Source organism: Coregonus lavaretus, assembly GCF_964263955.1.
Source record: "Coregonus lavaretus genome assembly, chromosome: 5".
Lineage (NCBI taxonomy): Eukaryota > Metazoa > Chordata > Actinopteri > Salmoniformes > Salmonidae > Coregonus > Coregonus lavaretus.
Window position 1 is genome coordinate 44,391,786 of NC_139992.1, and position 26,850 is coordinate 44,418,635.

Below are 26,850 nucleotides of genomic sequence, written 5' to 3' on the forward strand. Positions count from 1 at the left end.
TTTAGGTAAAGGGCAAGGGACTCATATGGCCTGGTTCAGAATACAGGAAGAGTGATCAACACAACAAAATGCTCTCCCTGCCTGGTATTTGTCATGGCGCGTGTCTGACGTGCTCTACGTGCTTGTGTGTAGGGAATAGCAATAGGACTGCCGACCCGTTTGATCTGTGTGCGCTGACAGCGCCCATCCCCCCATAAGCCCATCTGTGCAGCTCTGCATAGTCAAGTAGGCTTAATGCATGCAGGGCATGCGGGACTGTGACTGCACATATGGAAACATGCAGTTATTTGCTGACTTTGGCATGTGCTTGATATTGTATTTATACAAGAGAACAATTCATGAACCCCTCCTATGGAGAGACAATTATGCTATTTAGCAGTTGATATTTCATAAACATGCCAATAATTGTAGGATTTTAACATATGTAACTGTACCTGAGGTTGGATGTTTAAATAGCCTAGCAACAGGGTGGGTGTTTCAGTGTGTTTAGGTCAAAGCCCATCAGTCATGATCGTGTGTATATGGCCTGGGGCATTCCCTGAGGTTTCATGACAGCTCCCTGTGGGGAGCCACGCTGCTTTAATGAGCTGTTGTCACCATAGTCGGCGTGTCTGAATAAGCATCAGCCAGGCAGGAGACTTCACCTGCATTGGTCTATTTGAGCAGAATCGCATTATTGGAAACCAAGACTGTTCTCAGGGCAGGGCTGGTTGTAGTTAGATATTTTCTAGTCGCGTCAGGGACAATTTTAGCATTTTAGCTAACCCTAGCCCTAATTCTCCTAACCTACTGACGTGATCTGTGCATGAGCCCAAAAATGCCTCTTAATTCATTATAAAGTCTAAATAGCTGGGGTTACTTCAGTTGAAGAAGCAGTGTGTGTGCCAACATGCAGTCAGGGCAGGCCAATTATAAGGGATGAAAATATATTAAAATGGAAAACAGAATTGCAATATATACTTAATGTGTATGATTTAAGTAAAAGGTATGCTGTAACAACATTATTATTACACTAATTTCTTGTGCAATAGCAAAATACTAGGCATGATATACCTAGGTCTAAAATAGTGAAGCTAATCCAAATAGTTATCATCCTGTAAACATAAAATCGTTTTGAACTTGATAAACTGATGAAAAATGTGGAATAATGTCCTACATTTTAGGGAACAAGCTTTGAAAGAAGACAAAGAATGCGGCGTGATAATATTTTAAGGGGCTCGAGCGCCATCTGGTGTACAATGCGTAGAATGGCAACACATTTAGAGCCATTCGCGAGCTCGTCGACAGGTGGCGGTAATGGAAAAAGACCAGTGACAGTTCATATCGGCTAGCGGGGTGGTCGTGTTGTTAAAGACAGGACTGGAGTTGGCACCCGGTGAAGAACGCTAGAAGTTAACAAACGTATTTTTTTACTAGTTACAATGTAATGAATTGATTTCTGCCATTGCAATCAATTTACTGGAATATAGACGCATGAAACCGAGGTAAGAAGATATCTTAATAGATAACAGCTGATCTTAATAGAGTCCCACAGTGTAGGTGTCATAATACCCATTAAACCTAGCCTTCATACAGCGAAATGCTTCCAATCGTTTTTCCACCATTCCTTTTTCCCATAAGGGATGTTAGAAACACTTAAAATAAGGGCTGTGTTTCGTGGAAGCTTACACTGGCATGACGTTTTGATAACCATGTAAATCTCTCTCAGACAAGGTGACTTTATCAATATATTCGGCTCTATCTACTCTCAGATTCGAAAATGCTAATTAGCATCAACATAAACATCATGCAAGACTACAAATCCCTGCAAGGTCCTGCATGTCATCGCTAGCTGACACCTTTGCTAACAGGTATTGTGTCAATTTAAAATTTGCACAAGACAGTAAACAGAATTCTCAATTTAAATACATTTTGCCAATTTATTCATTACTACATTTAGCTAACATTATTTAATCCAGAGATTCTTACCTTTGCCTCGATTCGGCAGTCTCGTCCAGATCATAATTTGTATTTGTAGTTCTTTATGATAGCCACATTAGCAGTTAATTAGGGAAAAATGAATGCTGGAAAAACGGTTGGAACCATTTCCCTGTTAGACGGCTAGGTATTGTGACTCATACTGTGGTACTCTATATCCCCTCATGATCATGCACTCTTGTCTCTTCCTTAGCAGGCGTAAAAAAAGAAAGACCTGACAAGTATTTGCAAAATGAGTTATGGTCATTGTAGTTAATTACTACGTTTTGTGAGCTAAACTATGTAGAATATTGGCCTGTTGGAAAATACAACTCCCTACTACATTGCACAGTTCAGGCTGGATCTGATTTCTGTGTAGAGAAACTGTGCAATGTGCAAATTGGTTAATTAGTTGTTTTAAAAACCGAAAAATAACCGACATTTCGGTTAGTCGCTCAGCACTACATGCCAGTGGTAACTCATTTGAAAAAAACTAGCTAGTTAGTTGATTGGAAACATGTGGTGTCAGTGACATTGCCAAGACAGGTATGACAGATGTGGGCAGCGATGATGGTAGTAACCTGCACATTTTTTTTATTCCCATATTACACAGATTAGGAAAAAAACATGGACTATTTTGTATGATTTCTCTTTCCCAGGTTAGGTGTATGAAGGGAGGACGTGGAGAGTGGTCCTGAAGATGAGGCGTCTGTACAGGAAGAAAGCCCTGAGTCTGGTGAAGGAGCTGGATTCCTTCCCCAAGGTCCCAGAGAGCTATGTTGAGACCACAGCCACAGGGGGGGCAGGTAGGATTTCACTCTCAATACTGCTTACATATGTCTGAATGCTGATTCAATAGCCCCTACTTTGAATGACATCGCTAATTGTTCTTCTCTCACCCATCCGTAGTGGCCTTGATAGCATTCACTGCCATGGCACTGCTGGCCTTCTTTGTGTATCAGGATACCTGGATGAAGTATGAATACGAAGTGGATAAAGATTTTTCAAGGTTCAATCAAATGTTGATTTTGTTTCATCAGCTCTAATTTGAGACTGAACTGTATTTTACTGCAGGTACATTATCTTGGAATCTGACAAGGCTTTTTCTTCATTTACAGTAAATTGAGAATAAACATAGATATTACAGTTGCCATGAAATGCCAACGTAAGTATTCAACCTTATCACACATTATTTATTAAAATTATTCATGAAATGTTGACCTTCATATTTTGGGCATAATTAATGTGTTATGATGTACTGTATAATTTCCCCCACAACCAATTGGAGCCAAAGACTGAGTTGATGGTGTGCTGTTTCAGATGTGGGTGCAGACATTCTGGACCTGGCAGAGACCATGATAACATCAAATGGCATTCAGTATGAGCCTGTGAGTAGATCACTAAGCATTCTATTACATACAAATAGACTGGTGATCCCAAACCCTGATCTATTTTCTTCCCTGTGTATAAATGTTCAGGTGATTTTTGAGCTGACCCCGCAGCAAAGACTGTGGCACAGGTAAGCAGTTTACTCAGTTATTTAAACGGTGACATGCACACATACTATCACCCCACCACTTTGTCGGTGAACAGCTGGGCGGGGGGGGGGGCTGCTGGAGCAATGTAACCACTTTCAAATTCATAGACAGAGCTATGGATGTAAGGACTGACCATCCATGATATCAAAATGATAGTTGTAATTTTGTTTTGAGGCTATACAGTGTTTGTTTACAAGTAAGTTGTGTACAAACAAAGGAGTAAAACAAGCTTATATTTTGGGTTTTGATTGGGTTAGACAGTTAAACTATGCTCATGAGGCATTTATAAGGTTTTATTCTTCAAAAATCAATGGCTATATATCATGAATTTAAAAGTCCAAAAATGGATGTAGCAATTGCAGATAGCCCATTTTAAGCACATTGTTAATAGTCAGAAAATCTCACTCAACCACATTCCAAAATAAAAATATATACATTTTGTCATCCTTCCTGTATGAAATGAGTAGTTAACCTGGTTCTCTCTCTCTCAACTCTTCTTAGGACTCTTGCTGATTCAGAACAGGCTGAGGGAGGATCATTCTCTACAGGAGGTCTTGTACAAGAGTGTTCTAAAGGGAGCCCCTACGGCCTTGCCCCCTAGGTTAGTAGTGCTGCCTTGCCCCCTAGGTTAGTAGGCCTGCCTTGCCCCCTAGGTTAGTAGGCCTGCCTTGCCCCCTAGGTTAGTAGGCCTGCCTTGTCCCCTAGGTTAGTAGGCCTGCCTTGCCCCCTAGGTTAGTAGGCCTGCCTTGCCCCCTAGGTTAGTAGGCCTGCCTTGCCCCCTAGGTTAGCAGGCCTGCCTTGCCCCCTAGGTTAGTAGGCCTGCCTTGCCCCCTTGGTTAGTAGGGCTGCCTTGCCCCCTAGGTTAGTAGGGCTCTCACATGCAAAATGCATCACTACTGAGGTGTTGTGAAAATGCATTGAGTACAGATATGTTTTCCTACATAGCTAATAGTATGTGTGTGTGTGTGTCTTCAGAGAGGACACCGCCTCAGAGCCCCTAAGTGCCTGTAGGATACATGGGCACGTCTATGTCAACAAAGTGGCTGGGAACTTACACATCACAGTGGGAAAGTAAGATACCTGTACACTTTTCTATAAGCGTGATATATTTAAGCAATAAGGCCCGAGGGCGTGTGGTATATGGCCAATTTTAGCATATCTATTTGATTGGAAAAAGGTCACTCAACCTATACAGCACAGTATATTTCTTTTTGATGAAAATGCTCCTCATGCTTCTAACCCTCTGTGTTTCTCAGGCCTATTCATCACCCTCGTGGCCATGCTCATATAGCAGCTTTTGTAAGCCATGACAGTAAGTTCTCTGTTAGCCTGACCAGGAAAGGGTGACATTCATTTGCATAATTTATTAGTTTTAGACAAGGACAACATTAGTAATGTTCTCTGGTTGCTTACATTGCATTTGCATTTCCATGTTTCAAGTGATAGATAAGAGGAATAACAATTTTCTCAGAATGATTCACTCCCAAATAGAGGTTTTCACTGTCCCATTCCACCTGACTGAATGTGAGCTGGGTTTCATCATTGCGTTGCAGCGTACAACTTCTCCCATCGGATAGACCATCTGTCTTTCGGAGAAGAGATCCCCGGCATCATCAATCCTCTGGACGGGACAGAGAAAATCACCACATCTCGTAAGTTACTGCTCCTCCTCACTGAGACCAGGAAGTAAACACATTAATATGTTCTTATCAAACCTCATTCAGCTGTTACTCAATCTGCAGCTATGACTACAGAATAGTAGAGCAGTAAGCCACTGGTGCTTTGTAGCAACAGTATTGTGTTGTGAATAAGCCACACGGTCAAAACCCTGACTGTGTGTAGGCTGATTATGTACATGAGCTCTGATCCACACTTTGGTATTTTATTAGGATCCCCATTAGCTGTTGCAAAAGCAGCAGCTACTCTTCCTGGGGTCTACACAAAACATGAAACATGACATAATACAGAACATTAATAGACAAGAACAGCTCAAGGACAGAACTACATACATTTAAATCAAACCTCACTTCCAGTCTATTCTGCTCAGCATGGCGTCATGAGTTTGCACAGAGAAAATGTAGCTATTTGTATCCATTTGAAGTGGATTTACTGCAGGCTTGCTTTCATTCACTTGCCGTTCAAAGCAGTCTAGTTTCTCCTGGGGAAAGAACTGAAGCCCCCTATTTCACCTTTTCTAGAATAAGTATTCTGTGTAGTCCGTCACAAGATGGATGTGTTAAAAGGCTTTGTTCTTTGTCTTATTGTTGCAGATAATCAGATGTTCCAGTATTTCATTACGGTGGTACCTACCAAACTGCACACGTCCTCTGTGACAGATTTTTTAGGCACAGATCTAGGATCAGCTTACCTTCCCCAAATCCTCATATTAACCATCAGGGGGAAAGGATTCCTATTCCGTGTTGACCATGATGGAGGATGCTGCAGTGGGTTCAGATGATGGATCAGCCTCCTCATCCATCCATCCAGTCCATTCAGCTCCCTCTGCTGGCTGCCAAAAGTTAGTTCTAGATCTGCTGCATAACACCACCACACAACCTGAGACAGTCATAGATTTCTCTCTTACAAACACACATATTCACATACACAAAGGCTAGATGCTAGAAAGGCCGGTGTGTGTGTGTGTGTGTGTAAAGGAGAGATTGACCACCCCACTCTACCTACCCGCTGTCTGGTCTAGGAACGGGTGATCAACCATGCGGCGGGCAGCCACGGTGTGTCTGGGATCTTTATGAAGTACGACACCAGCTCTCTGATGGTGACGGTCAGTGAGCAGCACATGCCCCTCTGGCAGTTCCTGGTACGACTCTGTGGCATCATCGGGGGTATCTTCTCCACCACAGGTCCAGACAACACTCACTCTTACCACCCAGTGTCATGGGCAGACCTCATACTGTTCATGTCTCACAAATCATTTGCAGCCTGATACTGTGCCACGTTAGAGAAATGCATTTATCTTCTCTCTCTCCCACAGGCATGACCATGGGTTTGTTGGCTTCTGTTTGGACATAGTCTGCTGTCGCTTCAAACTAGGCCCATATAAACCTAGAGAGGTGAGCCCAGTCTTCTTTATTGCTACTGAAACTATGTAGCAAAATGATGGTAAATCCTTAAATGTGCTAGTTCCTCTGTGTCCTAGTTCCTCTCTACATTTTCTCTATATCCAGGTGGTTCTCCCAGATGCCCATGTGAACAACCATGCTGCTCCGCTCCTGACGGACAACCACATACAGGAGTAGCGCTCTGACCTGGGCCCATATCCATCTACTCTCCGAGTAGGAGTGCTGAGCTTGGATCAGTTTTGCCCTTTTGGATCATAATAAATACGATTTATATGGACAGATCCTAGATCCGCACTCCAACTCTGAGACGCTTTGTGGATATGGGACCCGGAGCCTGCTGCTGATCTTGCCCCTACCATCCCTTCACCTGTGGGGGAATCCAGGAAGCCAAGTCTCCAATCACAAGTATGTGGATTGCTGGGAGTTTGTTTTGAACCAAATAAGAGTAAACTGCTTAGGATCTGACAATCAGAATTGTTCTATTTATTGTTTTGGGGGTGTTGTAAAATTGTTGTGGACTGTATCCTCATATTACTACCATTATAATATATTTATATCCTGTAAATATGTATTTTACACAGAAAAATGGAAAGCAGTTAACTCCCCAGTTTGATCAGGCTTGTAGTGTGTAAGGGTGTTGGGGCTGGACACTAGACAGTGTTTGCTCCTCCATGATATTACTATACTAGTGAACCTGCATTGGTATGGATCATGCAGACATTGGAAAATGATTAACTTGCATATCATGTTTGCTCTATTACTATCTATTTGTACTGTTGTTCAGTATCTGTTTCACATGTAATCTGTCAATGGGAGATGTCCTATTAAACGTGTTTTAGTGCACTTCACCCCTTCATGTTGTACACTTTACATTCAATTAAATATCTCTCGGTTCCTATCCCCACTATCCTCTGTTGATGGTGCATGCTCTTAGGCTGCGCTTACACAGGCAGTCCAATTCTGAGCTTTTTTACCACTAATTGGTATTTAGACCAATCACATCAGATCTTTTCACATCTGATCTTTTTCAGAGCTGATCTGATTGGTCAAAAGACCAATTAGTGAAAAGATCAGAATTGGGCTGCCTGTGTAAACGTAGCCATGGAAGTAGGCTAAATCTCTTTTCTACATGAGGCAGCAGTGAAGCAGAATGATTAGCACACTGACATTTGTCTTTTGGTTTATTCATGTTTTGCCAAACAAATTTGAAGTGTTTTCAGAGCAGGAATAGAGGGTCACTTAACATTTGCCAATTACATTTGAAGAAGGAAAATGAAACAAAATAAAGAGTCGTAAGTGTTGCAGTTCATAGTGGCAGCAGAGCTAACTGGGAAGTGTACTATGTATCATATAACAAAGACACTGCTTTGTTGTCAACATGACAGATGCCGAGATCCGTAACAAGCAGGACATTTTTTACAACTTCATTGTACAGGAATAGCCATTTTCTGTGTTGGGCGTGCATTTGGTTCATAGTCCCTTAATGAATTTAGGAAAGGACGGTCAACATTGTTGCACACCATTACTGGCTCACATAGAAACATGTTTTTCAGAGGGTGGAATTGGGGTACATTTTGTCCTTTTTCTGTTGAGTCAAGACTTCTACCATAGATACTGTATCCATATGTACTGTATATAGATGTATCATCTCATAAAATGTGGACTGCTGCTGTCTGCCACCGGGAACAATTTAGATATACTCTGGGAAGCTCTGTGGTAGAGTCAGACTGCTGCAGAATCAACCTTCAGGAATATCACTGTCTTTGGTAGTCTATAGAATATAGACTTCACTATTTACACGTCTTCCAAACTTGTTTATATACAGTGAGGGAAAAAAGTATTTAATCCCCTGCTGATTTTGTATGTTTGCCCACTGACAAAGAAATGATCAGTCTATCATTTTAATGGTAGGTTTATTTGAACAGTGAGAGACAGAATAACAACAAAAAGATACAGAAAAACGCATGTCAAAAATGTTATAAACTGATTTGCATTTTAATGAGGGAAATAAGTATTTGACCCCCTCTCAATCAGAAAGATTTCTGGCTCCCAGGTGTCTTTTATACAGGTAACGAGCTGAGATTAGGAGCACACTCTTAAAGGGAGTGCTCCTAATCTTAGTTTGTTACCTGTATAAAAGACACCTGTCCACAGAAGCAATCAATCAATCAGATTCCAAACTCTCCACCATGGCCAAGACCAAAGAGCTCTCCAAGGATGTCAGGGACAAGATTGTTGACTTACACAAGGCTGGAATGGGCTACAAGACCATCGCCAAGCAGCTTGGTGAGAAGGTGACAACAGTTGGTGCGATTATTCGCAAATGGAAGAAACACAAAATAACTGTCAATCTCCCTCGGCCTGGGGCTCCATGCAAGATCTCACCATGTGGCGTTGCAATGATCATGAGAACGGTGAGGAATCAGCCCAGAACTACACGGGAGGATCTTGTCAATGATCTCAAGGCAGCTGGGACCATAGTCACCAAGAAAACAATTGGTAACACACTACGCCGTGAAGGACTGAAATCCTGCAGTGCCCGCAAGGTCCCCCTGCTCAAGAAAGCACATATACAGGCCCGTCTGAAGTTAGCCAATTAACATCTGAATGATTCAGAGGAGAACTGGGTGAAAGTGTTGTGGTCAGATGAGACCAAAATCGAGCTCTTTGGCATCAACTCAACTCGCCGTGTTTGGAGGAGGAGGAATGCTGCCTATGACCCCAAGAACACCATCCCCACCGTCAAACATGGAGGTGGAAACATTATGCTTTGGGGGTGTTTTTCTGCTAAGGGGACAGGACAACTTCACCGCATCAAAGGGACGATGGACGGGGCCATGTACCGTCAAATCTTGGGTGAGAACCTCCTTCCCTCAGCCAGGGCATTGAAAATGGGTCGTGGATGGGTATTCCAGTATGACAATGACCCAAAACACACGGCCAAGGCAACATAGGAGTGGCTCTAGAAGAAGCACATTAAGGTCCTGGAGTGGCCTAGCCAGTCTCCAGACCTTAATCCCATAGAAAATCTGTGGAGGGAGCTTAAGGTTCGAGTTGCCAAACATCAGCCTCGAAACCTTAATGACTTGGAGAAGATCTGCAAAGAGGAGTGGGACAAAATCCCTCCTGAGATGTGTGCAAACCTGGTGGCCAACTACAAGAAACGTCTGACCTCTGTGATTGCCAACAAGGGTTTTGCCACCAAGTACTAAGTCATGTTTTGCAGAGGGGTCAAATACTTATTTCCCTCATTAAAATGCAAATCAATTTATAACATTTTTGACATTCGTTTTTCTGGATTTTTGTGTTGTTATTCTGTCTCTCACTGTTCAAATAAACCTACCATAAAAATTATAGACTGATCATGTCTTTGTCAGGGGGCAAACGTACAAAATCAGCAGGGGATCAAATACTTGTTTTCCCTGTATGATACTGCCACCATCATCTACCACTTACATAAGACAAGCCTTAGTTTGACGCAATTATTTATAAAGATGAAAAAAGTCAACTTAGTTTCAATATAAACTGCTGTACAAAACAGGCAAAAAGTGGACTAACCGTGAAACAAACAAGGAGTCTTATGCGTTATGTTAAACATACTGATATATCAATATACAGTAGTGATAGTAGCTTGTATCAATATACCATCAAAAGTAAGAACTGGTAATGTCAACCAGGTCAGATGTTTGTAGTACTACAGTAGCAGTCTCCAGTGGTCAAGATTTAGGGCTCTATTCAATCTACATCACAGAAGTTCAGCTTTACAGCATGGTTGAAATTTAAAGGGAATGTGCCTGCTTTTGCAGAGACTGCATTCACGGTAAACGCTGCATGTGTTGGCTCAATCGGAAATTACCTTTACATTTATATCACGGAATCTGTAACGCTTCAACTTTACAGATTGAATAGAGCCCTTGGTGTGATCAACACTGAAGTTCTCTTGGTTATCCTTAGCTGGCCTCGCTACAGAGTACAGGCTCCCAAATATTCTGTCGGTACAAAACAATACAAGGTAAAAACACATCGCCCATGTAAAAAGAGAGGCCATGAAATATCTCAGGATTCACACATTAAGAGTCATGTACAGAAATTAGCCTTCAGTGGAGGCCTGACACAGTATTTCAAGTATGCAAAACGTGGAGAGAGTATACAATGGGTTTATTGTTGCATATGTAATCTGTCGCTTTAAGAAAAGCAGTAGTTAGAAAATAAATAACACTTACGTAGTCATTTCACTGTATGACGTACAACAGGGTCAGAAGGAACAATGTCTGGTTGAGGAGTGGGGTTCTGTGCTGCTGGAGGTCTGAGGGGTGTTGTCTGGTTGAGGAGTGGGGTTGTGCACTGCTGGAGGTCTGAGGGGTGTCGTCTGGTTGAGGAGTGGGGTTGTGTGCTGCTGGAGGTCTGAGGGGTGTCGTCTGGTTGAGGAGTGGGGTTGTGTGCTGCTGGAGGTCTGAGGGGTGTTGTCTGGTTGAGGAGGCGGTCAGCTGGTCAACGGTCAGTTGGTTATCAGTTGGTGAGTGTGCTGGAGGCCCTGAAGTAGGAGAGGAACTTGAAGCAGAGGCTGACCACAAAGTACCAGATGTTCCTGGCCATCTGGGAGCGGGCGATGAACACCCTCCAGATGAACACCAGCAGTAGAGTGTTGAATGTGTAGCGGATGTTCCTCAGCCTGGGAGATCAAGAGAGGGAGGGAGTTGTAAGTACACACTGTCATTTACATCCTTCTTCAAAATAACTCGGGCTAACTGTGGGCAGGTGCAAACACAATCAGCACTGTAAGTAGTCGACTCACTTCCTGAGGTGTTGCCTGGCTGCAGGGATGTCTGACATGTCTTCATTCAGAACGTACTTCTTGGTGCCGATGCAGTAGTTCTCTATGTACTCTGGCCAGTTCAGCTGACGCACGTCAAAGTTGAATGTCTGGGAGAGAGAGTTAGGATGCTGATGTGCAGTAAGACAACATGGCTATTATGGTCACATTCAGGCGATTATGAAAACCTCTTTGGGATATCTATAATTTAACCTTCTGAAATTGAATGATGTAAGTATTCGTGACCTGTAGTGTTGAAATCAATAAAGATGTTTGTTTGAGCTGTAATTATGGATTGGTGGCATTACTAGATGAAAAACATACCATTGACAATATACACCAACATGCAGAGGCATATGTATGTGTATAGATAATGGTGAGTCTACTGCACCTTCCTGTCCTCAGGGCTGAGGTGGCTCATCAGCATGTTCATGTTCTCTGAGTTCCACTCCCAGTCCTGACTGCTGAAGTACTCCAGCAGGCCGATGGCCTTGTGAAGCCGGTTGAAGATACGCATCATTCTACACAGAGAGAAAGGTATGGAGGATCTCAGTCCAAATGTACTGTATGTATAACACAATTGAAATGTTCGTTTCACTAAAGACTTGATTAATAATCACTTGTATGCAGCAAACATTGATTTCTTATTTCTTTATAATTACAGATCATTTTATGTAGGTTTACAACCCACTGTGTTGATTGGGTTGAAAACAAGTAGGTAGTTACATTTTGATAGACTGAACGATGATCTAGTGACAATGCTGACTGTCAGGGCATGCTAGTAATCTTACTGGGGCTTCTGTCCAGACAGTCTCAGGTAGAGGTCGTAGATGAGGGCAGGGAACTTGTGGCTGACCAGGATCCAGTACTGGTTCATCAGGTAGTTGGAGGTGATGTTGGCATTGGGCCTTCTGAAAGCCTGCTCCAGAGGGTTCCTCTTGAAGCTGGACATCACATGGTGCTCTGAGAGAGAATACAGAGGAGTCGCTAAAAAATGTGAAGGAATCTGAGGCTTGGAGCTGTCATCCCTGTCTTACAGCTCCATTCTGTTGTGGCATTTTAAGTGGTGTACTGTTAGGGAAGTGCCCCTCACATCTTCCTTAGCCACTATATTAGAGAATTGGGTTGTATCCAGGGGTGTGGTTTTCTGTTGAACTAACAATCTCATTCACAGCAGCTGCACACCTTCCACACCTAGCTGCAATCAAGGCTGCTCAGACAAAGGTAAAACTGCTGGGGGAACTGCTAGTGAAAGAACTAGTGGGTGCTACTGGTGTGAATCTGTTGCTGTGTGCTTTCTTTTGAAGACTCGTGACCCACCAGACTCTATAAAGAAGTGAACAGCCTTACGAGGTTAGTTCCTCCTGTGTAGGAGAAGACTATCTGGGGTAAGCGCGAGGGTAGCTCTCTTCTGTTGAGTTGTAGTTTTGTCATTTTGAGGCTTTCCCATTTCATTTATTCCCTGTAATTGTTTAAGTTCTTATTAAAGTAAAACTACCCAGCCCTCTACTCTACTAATGGTGGCTGGCTATCCACGGCTACTGGAGAGTGGCGTGGAAGACTTGAGAATGAATCTCCTGTCATTGAACTTGACTTTTACCACCAGCCCATTTTACCACCAGCCCATTTTACCACCAGCCCAGCACAGCTGATTTGTTGTAAAGACTATTATACCTCTTTGGTTTACTAACTACAAAAAAAATAAAGTAAAATTTGTATTGCTTAAACCCCTGTCTGACTTACAGTGGGGAAAAAAAGTATTTAGCCACCAATTGTGCAAGTTCTCCCACTTAAAAAGATGAGAGAGGCCTGTAATTTTCATCATAGGTACACGTCAACTATGACAGACAAAATGAGGGAAAAAAATCCAGAAAATCACATTGTAGGATTTTTAATGAATTTATTTGCAAATTATGGTGGAAAATAAGTATTTGGTCAATAACAAAAGTTTCTCAATACTTTGTTATATACCCTTTGTTGGCAATGACACAGGTCAAACGTTTTCTGTAAGTCTTCACAAGGTTTTCACACACTGTTGCTGGTATTTTGGCCCATTCCTCCATGCAGATCTCCTCTAGAGCAGTGATGTTTTGGGGCTGTCGCTGGGCAACACAGACTTTCAACTCCCTCCAAAGATTTTCTATGGGGTTGAGATCTGGAGACTGGCTAGGCCACTCCAGGACCTTGAAATGCTTCTTACGAAGCCACTCCTTCGTTGCCCGGGCGGTGTGTTTGGGATCATTGTCATGCTGAAAGACCCAGCCACGTTTCATCTTCAATACCCTTGCTGATGGAAGGAGGTTTTCACTCAAAATCTCACGATACATGGCCCCATTCATTCTTTCCTTTACACGGATCAGTCGTCCTGGTCCCTTTGCAGAAAAACAGCCCCAAAGCATGATGTTTCCACCCCCATGCTTCACAGTAGGTATGGTGTTCTTTGGATGCAACTCAGCATTCTTTGTCCTCCAAACACGACGAGTTGAGTTTTTACCAAAGAGTTATATTTTGGTTTCATCTGACCATATGACATTCTCCCAATCCTCTTCTGGATCATCCAAATGCACTCTAGCAAACTTCAGACGGGCCTGGACATGTACTGGCTTAAGCAGGGGGACACGTCTGGCACTGCAGAATTTGAGTCCCTGGCGGCGTAGTGTGCTACTGATGGTAGGCTTTGTTACTTTGGTCCCAGCTCTCTGCAGGTCATTCACTAGGTCCCCCCGTGTGGTTCTGGGATTTTTGCTCACCGTTCTTGTGATCATTTTGACCCCACGGGTGAGATCTTGCGTGGAGCCCCAGATCGAGGGAGATTATCAGTGGTCTTGTATGTCTTCCATTTCCTAATAATTGCTCCCACAGTTGATTTCTTCAAACCAAGCTGCTTACCTATTGCAGATTCAGTCTTCCCAGCCTGGTGCAGGTCTACAATTTTGTTTCTGGTGTCCTTTGACAGCTCTTTGGTCTTGGCCATAGTGGGGTTTGGAGTGTGACTGTTTGAGGTTGTGGACAGGTGTCTTTTATACTGATAACAAGTTCAAACAGGTGCCATTAATACAGGTAACGAGTGGAGGACAGAGGAGCCTCTTAAAGAAGAAGTTACAGGTCTGTGAGAGCCAGAAATATTGCTTGTTTGTAGGTGACCAAATACTTATTTTCCACCATAATTTGCAAATAAATTCATAAAAAATCCTACAATGTGATTTTCTGGATTTTTTTTCTCAATTTGTCTGTAATAGTTGACGTGTACCTATGATGAAAATTACAGGCCTCTCTGATCTTTTTAAGTGGGAGAACTTGCACAATTGGTGGCTGACTAAATACTTTTTTTCCCCACTGTATGTTGCACTACCGCCCCTTCACCTTCCATTGTGCCCAGACTGGTCTCCTAGACTATACGTAACATAGTAAATGTAAATCCGGGACACTCAAATTAGTATGATATATTACTTTTACATAAGAGAAGTTACTTAAGGCAAAAATAACGCTAACGTCTAGCAACCCAAAGGTTGTGTGTTTGAATCTCATCACGGACAATGTCAGCATTTTAGCTAATTAGCAACTACTTGCTATTTATTTGCTACTTTGCAACTACAATACTTAGCATGTTACCTAACCTTAACCCCTAGCCTAGCTAAGGTTAGTTAGCGTTAGCCATCTAGCTAATGTAAGCCACAACCAATTGGGATTTGTAACATATCCCTTACAGTAACTGCAGTCGACAGTGGTATTTTGGATGCAGCATACTGCAGTTATACTGTACCCCGACTGCAATCTTTTTTCGTATGTTTAGAAAATTCTTAACATATTGTACAAATTGCAATTTGTAACATGTATGAAATGGATGAGACATCCACAAAGTAATACATATCATACTAAATGGTGTGTCTCGGATTTACGTACAGAATAATACAAAATGCTCTGAGACCACGTGCCACACAGTACATATGAGCCTTAGAGGAATCAAAGCCACATCCCTGATGTTGCAAGCACCATGCTCCAGCACATTTCTTGGATCATCAACTCTCCTTCGTCATTAGTTGTATATTTATTTATTAGTTATTTATAAGATATTAACTCTAAGAAGAACAATATTTTGGGAAGGGGTCAAAGATGTTTGGCCAGGATTGAATCTGATCGCGATTTGTTGGCTATGCGCCTTTTTAAAGGGAATTTCCGAATGAGCCGACATGCAGTGTTTACCATCAACGTGGGAACACTGTCTTTACAAGGTGCATCACTTACAAAGGGTGATGTTATTGAATCCCGGCCACAGTGAATATTCTCCAGCCCCACTAATGAGTTGAAAGATGGTTTTGATGTTGAGGGTGAGCATTCCTTGCTAGGGAAAGGTAACACAAATATATACACTACTGTTCAAAAGTTAGGGGTCACTTAGAAATGTCCTTGTTTTTGAAAGACCAGAGCTGTTTTTTGTCCATTAAAATAACATCAAATTGATCAGAAATACAGTGTAGACATTGTTAATGTTGTAAATGGCTATTGTAGCTGGAAACAGCTGATTTTTAATGGAATATCTACATAGGCGTACAGAGGCCCATTATCAGCAACCATCAGTCCTGTGTTCCAATGGCACGTTGTGTTTGCTAATCCAAGTTTATCATTTTAAAAGGCTAATTGATCATTACAAAACTTTTGCAATTATGTTAGTACAGCTGAAAACTGTTGTGCTGATTAAAGAAGCAATAAAACTGGCCTTCTTGAGACTAGTTGAGTATCTGGAGCATCAGCAATTGTGGGTTCGATTACAGGCTCAAAATGGCCAGAAACAAATAACTTTCTTCTGAAACTCGTCAGTCTATTCTTGTTCTGAGAAATGAAGGCTATTCCATGCGAGAAATTGGCAAGAAACTGAAGATCTCGTACAACGCTGTGTACTACTCCCTTCACAGAACAGTGCAAAATGGCTCTAACCAGAATAGAAAGAGGAGTGAGAGGCCCCGGTGCACAACTGAGCAAGAGGACAAATACATTAGAGTGTCTAGTTTGAGAAACAGACGCCTCACAGGTCCTCAACTGGCAGCTTCATTAAATAGTTCCCGCAAAACACCAGTCTCAACGTCTACAGTGAAGAGACGACTCCGGGATGCTGACCTTCTAGGCAGAGTTGCAAAGAAAAAGCCATATCTCAGACTGGCCAATAAAAATAAAAGATTAAGATGGGCAAAAGAACACAGACACTGGACAGAGGAAGATTGGAAAAAAGTGTCTGTCTATAATGGAGTGGCCAGCACAAGCACCGGATCTCAACCCTACTGAGCTGTTGTGGGAGCAGCTTGACTGTATGGTATGTAAGAAGTGCCCATCAAGCCAATCCAATTTGTGGGAGGTGCTTCATGAAGCATGGGGTGAAATCTCTTCAGATTACCTCAACAAATTGACAACTAGAATGCCAAAGGTCTGCAAGGCTGTAATTGCTCCAAATAGAGGATTCTTTGACGAAAGCAAAGTTTGAAGGACACAATTATTATTTCAATTAAAAATCATTATTTCTAACCTTGTCAATGACTACATTTCCTATGCATTTTGCTATATTTCCTATTCAAACTCATTTCATGTATGTTTTCATTGAAAACAAGGACATTTCTAAGTGACCCCAAACATTTGAACGGTAGTGTATGTATCTTTGAAAAAGGGCATCAGCAAGATTAGAATATGTGACCTCCTGTTCCCTATCCCAGTGCCTAGTCCACTGCGCTAGTAGGGGGGATGGCAGCTTGCTTGTTTTTTCACGTATTTAATGCTATTCAGTCAAAGTAAACAAACAAAGTTAATAGATTAGAAATGTAATTATTTAAAAACGTTGGGTAAGGAAAACAAAAGTCACAACCAGGATTCAAACTTTTTGGGTCAAAATCCATGTTGAACGCCCTCCATCCATATCCAACCTACCTCCCTAAAAGCGTTTATTTTATTTGACTCTCGTCTGTAAACTCCACCCACTGACTTGTCATCCAACCAATCACATTAGTTCTGCCCTAGAAAGTGGAGCTTCCCTCAGAGCAAGATTGAGGCCGGGGATCAATTCATGGTGCCTTTAAATGGTACATTGTCGTCTGTCTAGTGCGCTGCTCTATAACAAGCCTTGGATTGAATCCCAGCCTGAATGAGGAAAACTCCAGAGCACTATTCCAAGGCTCTTTCTCAATTCCAGGGCTCCTTCCTCGATTCCTTGGGAGATTCTCAATTGGACAAAAGTCTGTCCTCTCCTCGACTCCTCCGTCCTCTTCTCCTCAGTGACTCGGAAACCGATAAGTGGTCAAGTGGTCACAGAGTGTCAATTAGTTAGTAAGCTAATAGAGGAGTATCATCCACTCCTCGATAGCCTCCTCTCGCTGAGCATACTCATGTGCTTCCTCCCGGCTGCTACCACGGAAGTGTTTTAAAATCCGCCACACCCCCTTTGAATCAGCTGTTGTTTTCTCGAAGGAGAAAACCATGCACACATTTAAAACGATACTCTACTTATCCTTTTATCTATAGCATCTATTGCACAACTAGCTATATTCGTTTTTATCACTTTACACATGTATTTTGGGATTCCTCCTCTGTAAACTTAATTTGCCTGATGACGAGCGAGTGAAGGACCGTCTCATTTCTTGCAAGCGCATTTCCCTCCACGATCCCTATCCTTACCGCCGCTCCTCAATTATCTTGACCTTTTTCAAAACGAGGTGAGGAGAGGACAGAGGAGAGGAGGGGGCGAGGAAAACCAATGAAGATACCAGAATGTTGATAACATATCAAGTCAGCAAACCTCCAACTTCCCTAAGCAGCGGCCCCCCAGACCCAGTTTGATTAGCTTGATTCTTAGCTCTTATGTGGGCCGGTAGATTAGTGCCCGCTATCCCAGTTCTATAACAGTGAGGCGGAGTGATGAGCCCTAATCCCACTGCCAGCCATCTGGTGGCAATTTCCCAGGGTGAAAGGAGCAGATTCACTAATCTGAGAGCAGAGGGACCCTGGCTGTCGCCTGCTACCGCGCTTAATCTGAGCCTGCCTGGTACCCGGCCCGCATGCTTCCTTTTCATCTCAGTGGTCCGCTGGGATGTACTGTAGACGACGGGCCGGGAGGGGAGCTGTAACCACAACCAAAAGGCTGGTGGGAAGCAGTTGCGAGGGTGACGATTTCAAGATGACACTTTGCCTCTAATTGTTATTGTATGGGCAACTGTGCTTTACTGCTGATTGGAGTTGTTATTTGGGCAGATCCACAGTGGAGGTCAAACAGATGTAAACAGTGTGGGTTTCAGATGTAATGTTCTACTAGCTGCCAGAAGGTGGCAGTAGACCCTCGCCACTGTAAAATCCCTGGGCATCCAATTATGACACAGATCATTTATCCACCTGCTTCTCACTGACACACCATTCAAACTGATTTAGGAGAACCAGGACTGACAGACAACTTACAGTTTCATAACCCCTGTGGGAATGTATGATGCATAGTTTCACAGTCACAACACCATAACCATCACGATTTCAACTACTGAAGTACATTGATTTATGATGACGGAAGCCACAGTGGCAGATGAGCAAGCACTGATGATGTCACCGTAACATGTATAAAGACAGACAGACAGATACCTACCGATCTCTCCCCAGTGGAAAGGGTTGATGCCGCCCGTTGTGCAGTTGTAGACCAGAGCTGTTTTGGGTCTGCAAGGGAGTAGAGAGATGGGGTCAAAGGTTTAAGGGATCAAATGGGAGGGTCCATTAGGACACATCTATAAAATGAGCGCACACACACTAATCACATCATTTGAAAACACTGGGCTTCCTCATCAGTCAATGGTGTAGAGCTGGGGAGATGTGTGTTCGAACAAACTGGGCTAAGGTAGGTTTACAGGAGGTCTTCCTGCAGGTCAATATGGGGGGTGTCTTTGTGTGGGTTAAACCATACAGTCATTGGTCAAACCATATTCCACCTGGGGGGAAAGTTAACCTGTGCACTGCCGTGTACCAGCCAGCGGCCAGGGTCAGGTTGATGACCACGTCGACGGGGATGAGGTCCGCCACCGCATCATTGTTGGCTCTCATGGTGCGCAGGATGCCCTTCCCCGCCTGACCAGACAGGACACAGGGTTACCACAACATCTCATTTTACACTAGTGGCATCAAAATGAGCAAACTTAGTATATGAAAAATACAACTAATAAGCAGATGCTGGTACTTACAGCGATGAAGACTCCGCTTGGTCCATTGAAGTTGTCGATCCAGCCCTGAGACGAATGAAGAGGGAGGGAATACATTAGTGTAATGAGAGATTAGGGGCTCTATTCAATCCGTATTGAGGAACTTCAGCGTTACAGCATTATTGAAATTTAAAGGCAATGTTCCCGTGTTAGCGGACACTGCATTCGAGGTAAACGCTGCATATCTCGGCTCAATCAGAAATTACTTTCAAATTTATATTGCGCATTCTGTAATGCTTCAGCGATGTAGATTGAATAGAGGCGTAGATGAAAGAGAACCCTAAGTACCCTCTTAAAGCTGGAATCCTTAGTTGCTACATCCATTTTTGGACTTATAAATTAATGACATATACCCATTGATTCTTGAAGAATATAACTTTTAAATGCCTCATGAGCTTAGTTCAACTGTCGTACGCCATCAGAACCCAAAATACAAGCTTGTTTTACTCCAATGTTCGTAAACAATGTAAATGTGAACAAACACTGTATAGCCTCAAAACATGGTTAAAATTATAATTTTGATATCATGGATGGTCATTCCTTGCATCCATAGCTCTGTCTATGAATTTGAGAGTGGTTACATTTCTCCAGGCCCATCCCTCAGTTTTTTACCGAAACACAGCCGGGGTGTCCGCTTTGTTACTGTTTCAATTAAGGATTCTAGCTTCAAGCACCGCTATAACATTGCTGCAATGTCATCAAGTTACAGATAGCCTCCAAACAGCAACATCAATTAGATTGTTGTGTATCTGCTGAGTTAGCATTCCAGTGGTGTGCTAGGCTAGCTAGTTACCTATGGAGAGTGAGACTGAGGCAGGGAGAGTAACACAGTGTCCACATCAATTAGCCCCCCGGTAATACATTGGTAATAGACTGGGCTTATTTGTGTGGGTCTGTCTGTGGCTTGTCCCTACAATTTTTGCAGGGATAAATCTTTGACCCCCATTGGGGGATTGCCTGTGACATTTTAACACTTAACGTAGTTCTGAGGACATGGAGATTGAAGTAAATCTCACACACACACATACACCCTCCTCCCTCGTCTCGCCGCTCCCACTGGCTCGAGCTGCCAGGGCAATAAACTGGTAAAGCGTGATCTTTTGGTTGTTTTGCCGCCAGGCCTGGCCCGACCCCACTTACACATCTACTGGCTCTGGATCCTGCACTGTTCAAACATTTCAGCCCCAGAAAACTAAATACAGCCCTGGGGCTATATAGTAGTTCTCTGTGAATATACTTTTTAGTGCATTATAAAAGTGTATTATACTCTATTGAAAACTCTGACAGAGTGCAATGTTTTTGGTGTCTTCCTGTGTGGATTCATGGAGCCTTAGACATTCAAATAATATTCCTGTAGGAAAAGAGTAAGCATGTCACTTGAATTTGGGGGAAAGAACTTTGAAGAATATTATATCACCAAAATGATGAAATGTTGAACAACATCCTCCCATTGCTCCTCCAAAATTGTAAGCAGCAATAAAGTCTCTATTTATTTATTTTTTCAACGCTTTAATATATCCATCTGCCGCTATGCTAAGTGAGATTAAAATGCTTAACCCTGTGGAATCCTTATGCTAAGATGTTAGCCTACACTACAGCAGCTGGACAGATGATAAAATAAAAAGCAGCTTACTCATGAAAGTACCATCACCCTGCACATCCAGAAGAGGACTGGTCACCCATCGGAAACCTGGTTCCCAGCTAGGTTTCTTCCTAGGTTCCTGCCTTTCTAGGGGCAACTGCTGATGTCAAAAGGGCTTTATAAAATACATTTGATTGATTGATTGATTACTGCACCTACTGAACTTTCAGAGCAGCCTTTCCATGAACCTACAGGTGCTTTCAGTGACCTTCTATCTAGTAGGAGACACTCAGGGGCTCTCCGGTTTCAGCACTGGCAGTCCCCCTCCCTCCAGTACCCCTCCCTTGCCCCTTTGCCCCTTCCTTGCCCCCCTCACATAGCCTATCCAGCTGTTGGGGTCAGGGACGCTCCTCTTCGCAGCCCCGGAATCTAGCCCAACCGGACCTTCTGAACCATAAGAACACACCTGTCCTGGTCCAACCCTAATACAACCCTTACTCAACACTACACACGAAATCCCCCTTTAAGTCTGACTGTACACAGGGGAGATATATTGACCAGTGTACAATTACAGCGATCGACCGCTAATTCCTATCCATTTGCCACCACAGCAGGACATGATGGTGTGAGAATTTGCATGATTCTGACTGAGCCCTTTAACCATCATCACAGTGAAAGTGCTACATAGATTTTTATAAATTGTGATATATTTCCCAAACACACTTCTTCTGATACACGTATCTTGCTGACCAGTCAATACACTGTTTAACGTCCACAGACTACATACAGAATGTGATCCATGTATCTATTGATCATCTATTGACTCTACTGCTACCAGCTATCCAGTGCCAAGGTCCAGTAGAGTAATTAAGTCCCACAGACTGACATGTATATGATACTGTATCTCTATGTTAATGGTACTCACAGGGAAAGGCTCCTGCCAGCTGGCTCCCACTATGGAGGGTCTGATGATGCCGATGCTGAGCTTGCCGCTCTCCTTCTGGACCACGCACTCTGCCAGGGCTTTGGTGTAGGTGTAGGTGTTGGGGCGGTCCCCGATGAGGCGAGGCGTGATGTCACGGACGATGCTGTCCTCCATCCACCTGCAGTCACAGACACAAGAGAACACTCACAATTAGACTCACATCACAATGGTACAGGACACATGCCAGGATTGAAGTAAAGTTGGCATTTTGTGTTGATAGATGAAACATCATTCATTCTGATAGCTGTCTGTGATGGTATTTATAATCAATCATTAGTTGGAAATGGCACTAGGCGGTGTGGACTTGACAGCACCCTTGGTTCAGTTCAATTCCATTTCAATCAGTTAATTCAGGAGATGAATTGAAATTCAATAAATATACTGTCATTTATCTAACTAAGGGCAAAATTATATCAGATCCGTGGTAGCCGACACCCACATAGCGGTTGTTTTGGTGGAGTTGGAGGTGGAACTGAGTTAGAGCTGTCAAATCCACAAGCGGCTCCCGGCATTATACCTAAAGTGGACATTTTCAAATGTTGAACTTCTAACGCGAGTGGGACCGGTGTGGCTTCGTGACAGTGATCACAAGAGCAGCTGCTCACCGATTTGACAGCTCCAACGTAGTTCCACCTCCAACACCACCAAAACATCAGCTATGCAGGTGTTGGCTATCGCCGGTTAACGCTTGATCTGATTGAATCTAGGCCTAAGTGCCATTTATCTTCACTGAGCATATTTTCAATGCATGAAATGTGCAATTGAATTCACTTCCTGAATAGATGGATTCGTAATAGCAGCAGCCCCACCCCCAACTCTGATGCAGAAAGTAGACTTCACACTACTCACTCCAGGGAGTCGATGAGCTTCTTGGGCTCTACAGGCGGTGGGTAGATGATCTCGTCGATGTGCCTGCGGTTGCAGTTGGCGTAGGCTGTGGAGATGTGGATAAAGGCCTGGAGGTGGTGCATCTGCTGGGCCAAACTCAGGAGCTGCTGCGTGGCCATAACATTCAGCTGTAGGGCGTGTCTGGGAAGAGAGGAAATACACACACAGCAGGACTAGGTTAGTGATCACTGTGCATAAGTATACTAAGAAGCATAAGCACACTGTATTCCCATAATATCATCACAAGGAGAGAAGTGTGAGACAGAGAGAGAGAGAGACAGAGACAGAGAGAGAGAGACCGACAGAGAGAGACGCAGAGAGACCGAGAGAGACAGACAGAGAGACAGAGAGAGAGAGACCGACAGAGAGAGAGGCAGAGACCGACAGAGAGAGAGAGGCAGAGAGAGAGACAGAGAGAGAGAGACCGACAGAGAGAGAGAGGCAGAGAGACCGAGAGAGACAGACAGAGAGACAGAGAGAGAGACCGACAGAGAGAGAGAGACCGACAGGGGAGAGAGACAGAGAGAGAGACAGAGAGAGACCGACAGAGAGAGAGACAGAGAGAGAGACAGAGAGAGAGAGGCAGAGAGACCGAGAGAGACAGACAGAGAGGCAGACAGAGAGAGACCGACAGAGAGAGAGACAGAGAGAGAGACAGAGAGAGAGAGGCAGAGAGAGAGACAGAGAGAGAGAGGCAGAGAGAAACACAGAGAGAGAGGCAGAGAGAGAGACAGAGAGAGAGAGAGGCAGAGAGAAACAGAGAGAGAGAGGCAGAGAGAGAGACAGAGAGAGAGAGAGAGAGGCAGAGAGAAACAGAGAGAGACAGAGAGAGAGACAGAGAGAGAGAGGCAGAGAGAGAGACAGAGAGAGAGAGGCAGAGAGAAACAGAGAGAGAGAGGCAGAGAGAGAGACCGACAGAGAGAGAGGCAGAGAGAGAGACAGAGAGAGAGAGAGGCAGAGAGAGAGACAGAGAGAGAGAGACAGAGAGAGAGACAGAGAGAGAGAGAGAGAGAGAGGCAGAGAGAGAGACAGAGAGAGAAGGAAGGAGGGAGAGAGAGAGAGACAGAGAGAGAGAGAGACAGAGAGAGAAGGAGGGAGGGAGAGAGAGAGACCAAACATGCTCACACCCTTTTATCCTTACACATCATTCCAGCAATTTGCTTCCATTCCCGGAATAAACATTTGCATCAATTTTCTCTTTACTCCATACAAACCACACCTGTATCTATCCATCTACCCTTTCAAAAAGCCATATCAAACTCTGGCAACCCTTATTGACACTGCTTCCTAAACAGGCAGGACTCTAGCTCACCTCTCAGCCAGTCTACAGAGAAAGATAACGCTTCTCAGCCACAGTGTGGACGGTGTATGTGTGTGTTTATGTGAGTGCAGATGTCAGATGTGGTTTGGCAGCAGTTGCCCATTAACAGTTGTGACAGCCAGTGGCAGTGGCGTGTCACATGGGGATGAGAGGTGTAGTAGTAGTAGGCCGTACCACCGTTTGAGAACTATTATAGAGCCTAGAACACCACTGTGACTGTGGGACTGCTCCTAACTATGTGTTCCTCACTGTTCCAAGCCGCTGAGTCATTAATGAATTCTTCATTAGGGTGCTAGATATATTGTAGCCTAGCGGCTATAGTGGCTATTGTGCTTATCATTGCTTCAGTGCTAGGCTTGTCTAGGGCACTATCTGAAGAGCTGAGGTCTAGGTCCCTGTGATTAAACTGTTGTCTGATTATGCTCCAACACTCCCTGGCAACTTTGTTTCCCGGGAGACAGGGTAACAACCTTGTGTGTCAGACGAGAGAGGGAGAGAGAAAGTGAGAGAGAACAGGGGAAAGCGGGAGAAATACAGAGGAAGGGATGGAGAGGCAGGGGTGAAAAGAGAAAGACAAAGTGAAAGAGGGAAGAGAAGAGAGTTATGATGCTGTTCAGAGAACAATCTCACAGCTTTTCCCTAACTGAGCAGAGAGTCATGGCTAATGTCCTTCCTCCCCACACCTCCTTTCACCTCTCTGACGGCATCTCATCCCTTAAGGCTGTCCTGTCTGTCCTACTCAAAGGGATCTGTTCCCAGCAGCCACACAGACACCCAGACAGACATATTTAACAGTATGATGAAGGCTCGTGAGAATACACTGAGACAGACAGACAGAGCTCTTTTATGTTTTAATAATCCCTCTGAACACCTCATTCCTGCTTCCTCACTAAGTAAGGGAGACATCTAAAGACATCCCTCTCCCCCATACAGCTAGCCGCCTACAGACTCCTTGGATACAGCTCTCTCTCTATCTGTCTGTCTCTCTCTCACCACATGGAACATTGATGCACTGTCTACTACGTGAGATGATGAAACCATGTGGAATATTGAAAACCTAAACAGTTTCTAAATCCTTATTATAAATTAAATGTTACAGTATTCTATGTCTTTCTCCTCTCAAAATCATTGTATTGGATTTTATTTAATATGTTTAACGTCTGTCAACCATTTTAAGTAAACAATGTTGCTTGACAGACGCTACACAAATAAAGTGTATTATCGTGGAATCTCCATTGTGTTTCTCAACCGTCATCATACTCTTGATGTATCAGCTTTCCCATTGGTCAACACCAAAACACAAACAGTCCATACTATCAACCAAACATCACTTCCTGTAGGGAGTCCCTGGACAATAGACACTTCCTGGTACTTGGGACAATGACAAAGCAAAACCCGCCGACCCCATAAACCAGACCCGAGTGAAACATCCAAATAAAACATGTGACCAAGATAAAGACTACCATGGCCCCAATACCGGCTGAATTCGTCTGAACTAGAGACGGTCTACTGTGCCTTTGTACATAGAATTGGGATTTAGAATACTTAATTAATTACTAAAAGGATCTCTATGTCTTTGTACCTCTCTCTGTGTCAGACACAAGCTACGTCCATGCATTTATATAGAATCAAACTGATTTGATTTGTTGAGTTGATAAAGTAGTGAGTTAGCATGATAGCTAGGGATAGAGGGATAGTTAATGTGTGTGTGTAGGGGCTGTGGTCCTCACTTGAGGGGTTCGTCGAAGCGGATGGTGGCAGCACAGTGGAAGATGATGTTGATGCAGGAGGTCAGTCTCTCTATGTCCTCAGGACTGATGGCCAGGCCAGGCTGTGTCAACTCACTGCTGATAGGAACTATCTTCTGGTGGAAGTCTGGGTTGTCCTCCCTCACACGGTCAAACAGCTGCAGGAAAGGCACACATAGATGCATCAGATCATATCAACGTATGTCAAGCCATTGATTTAGCCAGGTCCATATGTAAAGGACACTATATGCTTAGATGTCTGTAACGATTCTGTCCACATGGATGTTTGGCTGTAGGCTGTTCCTCTACACAACTGCTACTGTGTAAAGCCATGGCAGCTTTTACATAACAATAGCACCATAGTAGTATTTGCAAGCCTCAGTGTTAACAATACAGGTCATGATGCCTGAAGTAATTGATGAATCACTCTAGTATTCAAACACACATCCAGCAGGTGTCAGTATTTTCCCACAATGCCCTAGTAGCAGCGGTGTCGCCCATGGGAGACAACACGCTGCAGTACCAGAGCACTCTGTGTGTGTGTGTGTGTGTGTGTAACATGTTCCCTGTTGCTGTGACTCAGATGAGGCAGGGCGTGCACCCTACGGGACAGGACACAGGAAATGAAACACCACCTCACCACCAAGGAGGGAGATAAAATCACTCCTTATCCTCCAAGCAAAAACCATTATAAACAAATTGTAGGTTTTAGTCTTGAATGAAGGG

At 43.6% G+C, this 26,850-nt stretch overlaps 1 protein-coding gene and 1 pseudogene across 2 annotated transcripts in view; one reads left to right on the forward strand and one right to left on the reverse strand.

The window, feature by feature from the left end:
• Nucleotides 1–7,029, forward strand: part of LOC311129273 (endoplasmic reticulum-Golgi intermediate compartment protein 2-like) — a 13,220-nt pseudogene extending 6,191 nt beyond the window's left edge. The window contains exons 2-14 of the transcript XR_014615327.1: nt 2,616–2,762; nt 2,866–2,965; nt 3,075–3,121; nt 3,277–3,344; nt 3,435–3,475; nt 3,996–4,095; nt 4,470–4,565; nt 4,751–4,806; nt 5,048–5,146; nt 5,765–5,823; nt 6,193–6,355; nt 6,487–6,565; nt 6,680–7,029. The product of XR_014615327.1 is annotated as an endoplasmic reticulum-Golgi intermediate compartment protein 2-like (transcript). The remainder of the gene's footprint in view (nt 1–2,615; nt 2,763–2,865; nt 2,966–3,074; nt 3,122–3,276; nt 3,345–3,434; nt 3,476–3,995; nt 4,096–4,469; nt 4,566–4,750; nt 4,807–5,047; nt 5,147–5,764; nt 5,824–6,192; nt 6,356–6,486; nt 6,566–6,679) is intronic.
• A 14-nt stretch (nt 7,030–7,043) lies between these two features.
• LOC311129274 (fatty acyl-CoA reductase 1-like) overlaps nt 7,044–26,850 on the reverse strand; it is a gene marked incomplete at its 5' end in the record, with an annotated part of 120,740 nt that continues 100,933 nt past the window's right edge. Inside the window, 10 exons of the mRNA XM_084161563.1 lie at nt 7,044–11,246; nt 11,370–11,497; nt 11,779–11,908; nt 12,179–12,350; nt 18,997–19,064; nt 19,351–19,469; nt 19,583–19,627; nt 22,108–22,285; nt 23,017–23,196; nt 26,107–26,282. Coding sequence (XP_084017689.1) covers nt 11,084–11,246; nt 11,370–11,497; nt 11,779–11,908; nt 12,179–12,350; nt 18,997–19,064; nt 19,351–19,469; nt 19,583–19,627; nt 22,108–22,285; nt 23,017–23,196; nt 26,107–26,282 — 1,359 coding nt within the window. The 3' untranslated portion in view covers nt 7,044–11,083. The remainder of the gene's footprint in view (nt 11,247–11,369; nt 11,498–11,778; nt 11,909–12,178; nt 12,351–18,996; nt 19,065–19,350; nt 19,470–19,582; nt 19,628–22,107; nt 22,286–23,016; nt 23,197–26,106; nt 26,283–26,850) is intronic.